This window comes from Xiphophorus maculatus, chromosome 8 (assembly GCF_002775205.1).
Source record: "Xiphophorus maculatus strain JP 163 A chromosome 8, X_maculatus-5.0-male, whole genome shotgun sequence".
In the NCBI taxonomy this organism is placed as follows: domain Eukaryota; kingdom Metazoa; phylum Chordata; class Actinopteri; order Cyprinodontiformes; family Poeciliidae; genus Xiphophorus; species Xiphophorus maculatus.
In genome coordinates, this window is record NC_036450.1 from 3337313 (window position 1) to 3348854 (window position 11542).

At 36.7% G+C, this 11542-nt stretch overlaps 1 protein-coding gene across 1 annotated transcript; it reads right to left on the reverse strand.

Annotated features, from left to right (window-relative positions):
• Nucleotides 1-329: 329 nt before the first annotated feature.
• LOC102233538 (complement component C7-like) lies at nt 330-11514 on the reverse strand. Its single transcript, XM_023337894.1, has 18 exons — nt 10792-11514; nt 10648-10700; nt 10482-10557; nt 8678-8819; nt 8255-8399; nt 8016-8154; nt 7283-7411; nt 6925-7168; nt 5745-5858; nt 5497-5663; nt 4561-4789; nt 3729-3900; nt 3554-3641; nt 2834-2966; nt 2414-2605; nt 1522-1618; nt 1257-1438; nt 330-693 (listed from the first exon to the last, which is right to left on the reverse strand). Exons 1-18 carry the CDS (start codon nt 10855-10857, stop codon nt 515-517), a joined length of 2547 nt encoding a protein of 848 aa, XP_023193662.1. The 5' UTR covers nt 10858-11514; the 3' UTR covers nt 330-514.
• Nucleotides 11515-11542: the final 28 nt, after the last annotated feature.

Consider the following 11542-nt stretch of genomic DNA (forward strand, 5'->3'; position numbering starts at 1 on the left):
TCAAATACATCATTATGAAATTCAAAGTCCCACTGATTCTCTAAGGAAACTTGCTCCTGTTTCTTTCATGACAGCAATGGGCTTCTGTAATTTTTGAATCATTATTGTAAAATATAAGTTAAAATAATTAATTGAAATGTTATTTGCATTGTTAATTTTTCTGATTGGCTGGCAGTCAAGTTTATCTGGCTACTATGCCCCTCATGCTAGCCTTGCTAAGCTAGCTTGAGTGGCTAGGTTAGCTTAAATAGACCAAAGAAACTGTTAATGTATCCCTGCTGGTAAAGTCAATAAAATGGATGAATGAATAAAAAATAAATCAAGGGAAATTTTAATGAAAACAATTTAATACATTTTATAACAAAAACAATAAATCTATCCATTATCCAACACCCTTATGGATGGATGTACAAAAACAAAGAAATTGATCAATTTATTTGTAACATTATATTTACAGTTCAGCTGCTACCAAAATAAGAAATATTTACAGACTAAAATGAAGAAAACTGTCCGTTTACTGCGGACATTGCTCCAGACTGAGCAGACGGATCGTTTCGCCTGCGCACCTCCTGGATCCCACCTCGCACTCCGTCATGTTCGCGGGGCCGCCATCATCACCGGAAGTGACGCACAGGGGGGCGGAGCCTGCAGGGCACTCCGACGGACTCAGACATACGCATTTCCGCTGGGATTCTACGATTAGAAAGGAAATCATACTCAACACTTTTGGATGGAAAATAATGAAGAAAGGTTTTGGGCGGGTTGTTAAAATTTTCACAACATTTGAGGCGTTTTTATTAATTATTCAGAGAGAAATTCTGTCGAAATAGTTGTCATTGCGTGGCAAAGATTCTCAAAACGTATTAATTTCTCCTGATTATGACGTCATCACCGAGTGGTAAATGGTTAATAAAGTGTCACTATATAGTAGGATTGTAAAACAAAAATCCCAGATGTCACAAGATAATAAGGTCAAAAATAATACGAGAATTAATATTACAGGAATATTATGACTTTAATTCCGTCATAATATTACCTGAATAAAGTCAAAATAATTTGAATTACAACTCTGTTCTCTAAATTGTATTTATTTTAATATTTTTGTAATATCTGGTTTGTCTCTATACTCCGTTATAATGTATATCTGGCGCTATTGACGTGAGTTTCATCAGACGTTGAGATCCGTCAGATCTGATCATATTTACTGTTGTTATGTGTTTTTATTGAGCGGGATGTTCAGTATTCGGGTGTTTCACCTCGGCAGGTCGTCCCTGGTTTGCAGTCGCTGCAGGAAGTGAACGTTTCCTCCTGCGGTCTGCCGCAGTCCGTATCGGCCGCCAGCGTGAAGCTGCGCCCCAAACAGCGCAGCGCCCCCAGCTGGCAGACGCCCAACCAGAGACTCATCGGCCCGACCCGGGAGCAGAACTTCACGGACGACCTGAAACAAGAACATTTTTAAACCAAACGCCCTGACTGGGTCTGGATTTCAGTTTGGTTTTAGTTCTGAAGGAAGAGACTAACAGGCACTCAGCGGGCATTTTACAGACACAGCCGGTCCTTCCGATCTTCTCCCAGGGTTTACAGTTCAGACCAGCAGGTGGCGCCGGAGAGGTGAGCACTGCACAGGAACAAGAAGGCAAATTTAATGAAAATTTACAACATGTAGTGTGATTTATTCTCCTTTATATGATAGACCAACACTAAGTGGAACACACAACTTAATGATGGTTTATTATATAAAAAGGAGGTTTAAATTTCTGCCAAAAACTCAGACATGTTGCTATTTATCTATGAAATTTTCTGGGAAAAAAAAAAAATTCTTCCTTTCAAAACTAAACAATTTTCACATTTTCGAACTCAGGAATTTGCATTTTCTCAAGAAAATTTGTGGGATTAATTAAAAAATGTCAGCATTTTATCTGGCTTTTTTCTTTTTTTACTTTTACAGGTCAGAAATGTTATTGTTTTGATTCTTTATATAGATTTTCTTAGGTTAATGTCAACATTTCCATGTTCTTTTTCTACCACTATTTGGGATTTTTGAGAAAATTTCTTCTTTTTTTTCAAGAAAATGTTTTAGAAAAAAAGTCATAAAATTTCACAAATTAAATCATAAAATTACAAGAAAAAAGTTGAATTGATAAGAAAATAAATTCATAAAATTAGGAGGAAATAACATTAGCAAAATATTAAGACTTTATTCTTCTTATTATTTTTTTTCTAATGTTATTTCAACTTTATTCTTTGAATTTTATTTTATTTTTAAATTATTTTCTCGTCGTAAAAAAATGAAGTTGCCTGCATTAACATTGAATTTGTTACATTTAGGCCATGTTAGACAAAACCTTTTGAATTTGAGTCACTTTGCCTTAAATTCATCCGTTTTAAAGGACAGCTGCTCCTGAAGGTTCACCTGTGTGACACTGAACATCATCAGGAGACGGCGACCACTGCAGACTGGAGCTGCACCTGACCTCTGACACTTGACCGTCCAGCTCCGATCCCGCGGGACACGACAGGGACACGGAGTCTCCGATCTGGTAGACATTTTTAATGGGCGTGACTTCAACTAAACCGCCGATTTCAGGAAATGCACAAGTGGAACCTGGAAGAAATGTTAATTTCTACTTTTACATAATATTTATGAAATTAACTATGAAAAAATAAAGATGTAATAAGTATGGAAACTGTGTAATAACTCAAATATCCACAATAAGCATGGAACAAATCCTGAATATTTCTAAAAAATGTCCACATTTTCATCTATTTGACAACCAAAGATTCATTAATAAAACTTTATGGGGTTTGAATTTAGTGTTACTTTAATACTTACTTTTACAAACCATTGATCCTGAGCTCCATTGTTGGTTTTCACCACATGTGGCTGCAGCGTTTCCAACGAGGTAAAAATCCTCAATGCAGGAATACTGCAGTCTGCTTCCTACTGTGTAAAAGTCTTTAAGATCCTATAAAAGAGAAAGATTAAAAAACTATCAGAGTATGAACAAATACTTTTTAACATGACATTAATGTTACCAGAACTGTAAACTGTGAACAGAAAAGTGTTTCAACTATTCCCAGTTGATAGTGGTGTTCCTCAAGGCGCCTTACCTGACTCCTTAGTCCTCTGATTATTCATGATTGATTTTAAGAAGCTTAATATCACAATTTATTGTCCTGATGACCATATTTCACATCAATTTAACTTAGTCTAATTGTCTGCTTAGATTCTCTGTTCATAACCTGAAATGACTAAAAAAATCAAAAATATCTACAATTTCTTTTTATATTCTTTACCAGTTCATTATTTTTGTGTTGTATGAAAGTCCAATAAGTATTTCTTTCCAAATGGTAAAAAAATAAAATGTTTGTCTTATCAAATAAGAATTAAGTAGTAATTAAGTAAGTATTAAGGCCATGCTAAGAAAGAAAAAATAATTAAAAAATTTAATTATGAAAATAAAATAATACAAGAATAAAGGTCTTGTATTATTTTAACTTTATTTTTGTAATAATCATAAGAACAAAACAGGAATTCAGATTAAAAATTCACCTCAACGAATCCGTTCTTCAGGACAGGAGGAAGTCCGCACCTTTTTGGTGGAGTTATAGAAAGCCCAAAGCATTGAGGCTCCATCATCCTGAGGGCAAAAAGGAACAAAAATACAATAATGAGTGAAAACGGGACTTTATAGCTATTAAGGTTTTATTATAACTAGAAAACTTACTGTAAATATTGTATATCTGGCTCTTCACAGGGTTTTTGTTCGCTTTGCTCCCCGATGCAGTTCCGGCCCCCTCCTCTAGGGGCAGGGTTATTGCAGCTTCGGGTTCTTGACCTTTGACCTCCAGAGCAGGCTCCCCAGTTGGACCAGCAGCTCCAGCTGCCATGGATCACTCCTGAGAAACAGATCCAGTGATCACTTTCATTTCCTGTTTTCTACTGGAATTATTTTTATGCTTTATTACATTTGAACATAAAAAACATGAAAGGTGAAAATGTAGTAAATAATGAGCTTTTTTAAAATTTATTTTAGAGCTCAGAGATTTCCTTTGGTTTTTTTTATTTTTTAGAAAATTTCTCAGACTAATCTAAAACTTTCTCAGTTTTTTCTAGCATATTTATAACTTTTTGAACACAGAAATTTACATTTTGTTACAGAAAAATGTTGAGAATTTCTGCATTTTTTCCTTGCAAATGTTTTGACTTGTGCAGCTGCAAATTTACTTGTTTTTTCCAGACATTTTTTTCAGACTAATATAAAAATAAAAAAATTTTTCTAGAATTTTATTGACTTTTTTGCTCAACATTTTTTTTAGTTTTCTCTAGAAAACAAAAAAACATTTATTTTTGTTTTCTCTAGAAAATGTCTGTTATTGATCTCAAAATTGTTGAGTTTTTTGGCAGAAACTTTCTCTTCCTTTTTGTTATCTAATTTAGATAAAATACAATCTGATTGGCCGCTGTGGTTGGAGTGGCCAATCAGATGTCGAGGTTAGCCGAAGCCCCGCCCCCCGGTCTCCTCAGTGGCCACTCCGCTGCTTGTTGTTGTTGTTTACCGGGCTGCTCTCCGGTCGCGGCTCCCCTCTCGCAGGCCGGTCCTGATGTTCCGGGTCTGCAGACGCAGCGGCACTCGGTGCCGGTCAGCAGCGGCTGGCCGTTATTCTGGCACGGCCTGCAGCGGCAGGGATGCTCCGCGGACAGGAACTCCTCCGTCGCCCGCTTCAGGTAAAGCTTTTTCAACCCGGCGCACTCGACCTCTTTCACCAGTTCATACAGAGGACGAAGCTGGAGGAGGTCAGATCAATATGTTGACAATCAAAGGAAATTACTGTCGGTTGCTACTATTTAGAGGAGAAATCGGATAATTTTGTTGGTCGGCTAGTAACATTCTAAGTTAGAGCTAGCTAGCAAGGATTAGCACATGCTAATTAAACTTGCTAGCCTGTGCAATATTGTTATTTTTGTTGTTTAGTTAATTATGTTTTTTCAGGTCAACAATAAACAGCAATAAAAAGGTTTAAGATCTGATGAACATTAAAATAATGTATTTGTGTAAATTATTGGGATTCATAAAGCCAAACAGCATTTATGCTAAAACGGAAGTTATGACAAACTTGCTAGCATAAATTGTGTGTTAGCATAGCTTCTGACTTTTTGTTGCCATGTCGTGGCTTTTTGTTATTGTGTTGTTGCCTTTTGGTGTTTGTTGCTGTTTTGTGGCTTTTTGCTATTTTATTGGAGCTTTTGTATTTTGTTGACTCTTCTGGGCCACCGTATCGAACCAAAATATTCATACTTTTACTTTGGGGTGATAAATAGTGAAGGATGGTTCGGCAAAACAACATTTCCTGTTCCCTCTGAAGGAATGTGGTCTGAAACTTTCCTAATCCTATTTCCTGTCAGATTATTTAGTAATCCTAGTGCTGAAGTTCTCCGTATTTCATATTTTTAATACTGGGCTCTTAAATACTTGCGATCTTGGGTCTTTTTACCTTCTGGTTTATGACATTAGGGAAATCTTTGACAGATGAGGCCCAGTTATTGTAGATTTCTCCGTTAGCTTCGGGTTTCTGTAGATCCAGAACAGATAGAGCGCCTATGAACTGCGGATCTCCTCCAAACACGTTCACCTTGATGGGCATCTTGTTTGACTGGCTTCCTGCAGAAAATGGAAATAATGTAATGTGAGCTCAGAGAGAACTGTGATTAAAATATTTGGGTTTGTGTGACTTCAACTCGCCAGCTTTGGATTCCAGATGTTTCTGCAATCTTTCGCAGGTGATTTTGGTTTTCTTAAAGAACAGGAAGCGCTTCACTTTTTTCCAACATCTTTGGTATTCAATGTCTGTCACACCTTTAAAAAAGGACAGAAATATAACATACATTGGAATTAACTAGTTACATTTACCTGAGCAACTCTTTGGAAAAAATAATAATTTTAGGAGTATTTTTACAATGCTGTACATTTTACATTTACTTGAGTAACTTCATTATGAAGTATCAATACTGGATATTTTACCCACTGTGAGTAACTTCAATGAAAGGAGAACAAGCTTTTTTTAACCAAAAATATTCACCAGACATAGACACACACCTGCAGTTTCATAAATTTTATATTGAAATAAACTGATTAGGAACATTTTTTCTTTTGTCTGATTTTGTAATTGTTATTTATATGAATTATTTTCATTTTAGTTATTAAAATACCAAAACATAACTTTATATTTTAGTCCGTCTGCTTATGCAAATTTCAAATATTAAATCAGACGTTTTGATCAGTTAACCAGTACGTTAGTAGCCTTTTTACCGAATACTATTTTACCAAAGTATTTGGGTAAAATACCAAAGTCACTTTAAATACTTTGGATACCAAAGTATTTTACCAATACTTTGGTATTGGTATTGGTAAAATATATTACCAAAACTACTTTGGTATTTTTTAATATACTTTCTGGTAATTTAATTTAATTTAATTGAGTACCAAAGTATTTAGTTAAATACCAATTTACTCAGATTATTTGAGTAATTTTTTGGACGGCTACTTTTTACTTTTACTTGAGTAAAAATATGTTGAAGTATTGCTACTTTTACTTTAGTATAATTTTGACTGCTCTGCCCACCTCTGTATGAATCTCACCTCCTAACAGCTCAGATTAGACTTTTGTCCCCTGGAACTAGACGATAGATTGACGGTTGGTTTGAAAGTCTGGCATTAGTCTTAACCTTTTCTTGGTATTATGGTCATAGATTAAGCCACAGTCGGATCTTGTCATGATTTATTGGACTATACCGTTAATTAGTGACCTTAATCCCTTTGGAGTGTTTGAGTTTTGAACAGTGTGTCAGAACACTTTGGCATTGTCCATGTTCTCCTTTTAGATTTGCTATCCTGTAACAATATTCACTCATTAAGTCCTTACTGTGGGATGTGTGGGCCTGAAAGTCAAACTCCAACAAGCCTTGGTATTCGCCGCCAAGTGACCCCTCAGACATGTAGTGTGTGCCGAAGGTCTGTAGCACCTGGCGGTAGGCGGAGTAGTCGTAGGTCAGCGGCAGCGAGGACAAGGCCTTCCAGAAATCTGCAGAGAGAGTCAGATACTGGGGGGCAGAGTTCTGAAACTGGGCCAACTCCACTCTGTTCTTCAGGATTAGAAGTCTGTAAGCCTGAAACACACACCAGGAAACATTGGGGAAGGGATTTTATGGGACACACAAATGATGAAACCCAAAGATTCAAGGGTTCACTATGCAGCTGAAGCAGGTCTGGTCATCGGTCACCTTATTGTCTGTGACTTCTTTGTGGAACGTCCGACGGTCATGTCCGAACCAGGCGTTGGACTGGATGTGCTGAGCGTAGGACCAGGCGCTCTCATAGGACTCGTCACTTTCCTCGTTGTCTACATGGACCTGCAGCACAAACGGTTATTCTCAGCTCCATCAACGATGTTTTCACCCCTGAAAGTCCAGCAGACTCGGTTTGATTAGGGTCCAAAACTCCAACATTTGTTACATTTTCAGCTTTCGGTTCATCAACCAAACCCCTTGAGCAACCTGTTCCCCTCCTCGCCTGTGGGGGCGCTGCACCAAGAACCACTGAATGAAATGACATAAAAAAACCTTGGAAGACACTGAGTGCAAGTTCCTTCATTGTGAAATGTAAATAAAAATGGAGTGGTGTCAAATTTGATCAGTTGGAGGATTTCTCCTTTGCCTTTGGTAAAAGACAACGAGTCGTTTCTCCTGCTATCGCTGGACTAGCACATTTGTTTTGGTTGTATTTACCCAGAATGCCCTGTGTTGTCCTGTTCACATATGCATACGAACCTCACCAGAGTTCACTTCAACCAAACCGAGACAGAATTAACCTTTTTGGTTCCATTACATATTCACATCTCCCCAAACAAACTGGATCTTCTAGGCACACAGATTGGATATAACCTTTTGGCCGTCCTGTTGCCCATTTGGACCAGATCAAACTATTCAACTCCCACCAGTTTTTTCAGTTACTCACTTCAAAGTTGAACCTGAGGATGTTTTGTGGCAGCCTGTACATGACTTTATGGCTCCCGCTGAAAACCTTCCGGCACTGTCCTCCGAAACTAAACGTGTTGATCACACCAGCTTTCAGCTTCCCGGTCAGAACGTCGAATCTGTGAAAGAAATGCTTTCATTGACCTCATCTGTGGTAACAGGTGACAGATTATCATCTCCGAACATTGTGTCTTTATTCAGAAACACGGAGGCTCCCACCCTTTGCCTGTGAGGTCGGCGTTTGGAGGCGTTTTGATAAGATCACATGAGTATTGGCTGTCGTCTTGGCCACAGCTTCGCTCGTCCAGACCGTCCTCACAGTCCTGGTCTCCATTACAAACCAGAGATTGGCTGATACACTGGCCTGCATCACAGTTAGAACATCAACTCCATTATAGTCTAGGTTTAATTCATTGTTTCTTTTTTTTGTTTTATCTAATTCTGTTAGTTTTAGTTTTTGAGTGTGTTTTCCAGTTTTTATTAGGTAAATATTGTTTAGTTTCAGTTTAGTTTTAATTAGTTACGGTTTTTATTTAATCCAGTTAACGAAAATGTTTTCTCAGTTACAGTTTTTGTCAGTTTTAGTTATCTGTAATAACTTTGATCGATACGTTAGATATTTGACTTTGGATCTTGACGTACCAGAGGTGCAGCGGAACCTGCTGCCACACCCTGTTTCCAGGGGACACGTTTTCTGTGGGACACATGTCTGCGTTTCGGTGGCTTCTCCTGAACACGGCGCCCCTCCAAACTGAGCGTACACCTCCACATGACGAGTCCGCACCTGGAAAACAGAGTAAAACTATTAAATACATAGAATTGCTGAACTAAAGGTGACATATTTTACTTCTTGAACAGGTTTCTGGGAAACAGGAATGTTCAAAGTTCAAAGATTTCTTCCTTTTATTGATTATTAAAGTAATAATAATAATTTACACACCCTTTCCAATTAAAAAAAGACTATTTTACTCATTTAATTAAAGTATTGTAACTTAGTTTACTGTTGAGAAGGTAAAAAAACTCAGTATTTTTCTTTTTTCATCTTTTTTTTGTCCTTTTTTCTTCTCTTATTTTTGAATTGATCATTTTTTCCCATGTGATAAAAGTTTGAACACCCCTGTTGTACAGACTAACTGAATCATGTTCATTACTTTATTTTTTCCCCCCACAAAATCGTTCTTAGATAATGTGATTTTAATCTGGTCAGTTCTGCCTATGTGGAGCTCCTGGGCGTTGCTAGGTGACGGGTGGAGCTCCTGGGGGTTGCTAGGTAACGGGCTGGGGTTGCTAGGCGAGGGGCAATGCCTGCTGATTTGTGACGTTATTCGGAAGGTTTTGAAAAAGCATAATTCCAAAAAGCGGCGGGGTGTTTTCTTTTTAAACACTCAGACTGTTTTTATAACCAAATGTAAATATAAAACTATTCAAAATGTGAATTTGAATGGTTGCATGTTCCAGTTAACAATAATTAATAATAAAAAAAAAGGCAGCAAAACTCTTTTTGTACTGATTACAAATCCATCTCACATGAATTGAACTTGCTTGTGCCTTACTGGAGAAACAAATATCAAACTCCCTGAAATATTTACAGACTAGAGAGAAATGTTGCTTCATTCGAACTCTGTCCTGTTTGGGTTTAGAGTGCGGCCAGAAAACGGTGCCAAAAGTCAGCCATGTTGCTCTAACTGAGCTGTTTCTGGTAAAATATGATTAAAAGATTACACAACTAAATCTATAATCTGGGTCAACACAGAGATGTAAAAAAATAAAAGATAAAAATCTGCCATCTACATAATATCAAAGATAAGATAAATTAAGCTAAAATAAAAATAAGTCTCATGGTTTCTGTACTGACATTTACATCTGGAACATTAATAAAACCTTTGCTAAGCTAAAGGGAATTAAATCAAGATTCACAAAATTGGCTATGACAACTTTAGACATGCTAACTTAGCTAACACCTGGTAAGCTAAGGTAAAGTAAAAATATACCAAAGTTAGCTAAAATAAGATGAGATAGGGAAAACTAAAGTGACTTAGGATAAATTAAACTAGGTTAAGTTTAGATAAAATGTTAAAAAATAGGATTTGGAAATTAAAATATAATAAACCACCCTAAGCTAAGTTAAAAGAGGATGTAATAAGCTAAAGGGAAATAAATAACTGGGAAGGTAAGATAAATATAGTAAGGTAACTTTAATTACACTAAAGTGGATAAAATAAAATTAAAACTGTGCTGAACAACATAATATAAAATAAAATAAACTAAGCTAACATGGGCTAAGCTAAGCTTATTTTTAAGTATGATTTAAAAATATATTTTTGTGCTCCGATCATCTCCAATATTTTCTACGTTCTTTATGCAAACCTTATTTTCTCATATTGAATTAATAAATGTATAAATAATAAAATGTTCATGGCTCTGAGTCAAAGTGTTGTTTGGTTACCTTTGTACGGGAGCAGCCGTCGCACTCAGACCAGCCTCCATATGAACCAAATCTGCAGTTTACTCTCTGCTGACAGCTGAGAAAGGAAGAAATGATACTTATTTAAAAATACAACCCTAAAGTATGCAGCATTTATTAAAACAACGGTGAAACGTGTTACTCTTACCAAACTGGTGACAGCAGAGTGAGTGACAGCGCTAACGTAGAAACCAAATACAACTGTGAACAGAAAGCAGGAAGGTTTATTTGAGTTTAAACGTGATTTATTTGTGGTAGATCATATTTTAAATGGTGAATTTTCTGGTTTTACCTTCATGCTGTTCTGGTCAGAGTTTCTCCCTCTTATCTGGTTCAGCTCTGTAACGCTCAGGGTCATTTATTGGCAGCTGCGTTTCTCAACACTCCCCCGAGTTCAGGAATTCCCTCAGTGAAGAAACGATTAGAACAATCAGGTCCAAACTGACCTGATCCTTAAACGACTCATAATCTGGATTTATTTACTCTGCTGGAGCTTTTAGTTTAGAGAAACTTATGTCCAGAACTGCAGTTTATTTATTCAGTTTGCTCTAATTATAAAATACATGAAGGAATCAACTGAGAGAAGAGACAATTAGTTTTATTGCTTTGCTTTATAATTTAATAAACTGTAATAAACAATCTTACTGAGCTCGCCACCTAGTGGTTGGATTAAGAACTTCAGCTTGAAGGAGGGAAATATTCAGATCCAACAGGTTTTTCAGTGTTTTCTAATTAAAATATTATTTATTAAGGCTCATAAATCAACCTGGTTGTATGTGAAAAAGTCATTACAGCTGGGATTAATAATGGATTTTCTGGGATTAATCATATTTTGTGGTTTAATGCCACCAGCCACCTTCAGGTCTGAATACGTCCAGACAAGTAGTATGAAGAAATCACTTGAACAGCATGAAGTAGGTAAAAGATCTCAAACACAAACACAGAATCTCCTGATCTACAGAATAACAAAAGGAATCATCGACATCTATCAGACTGGAGACGGTCAAAATGGTTTTACTTTATTATTTCATTCTCATAATAAT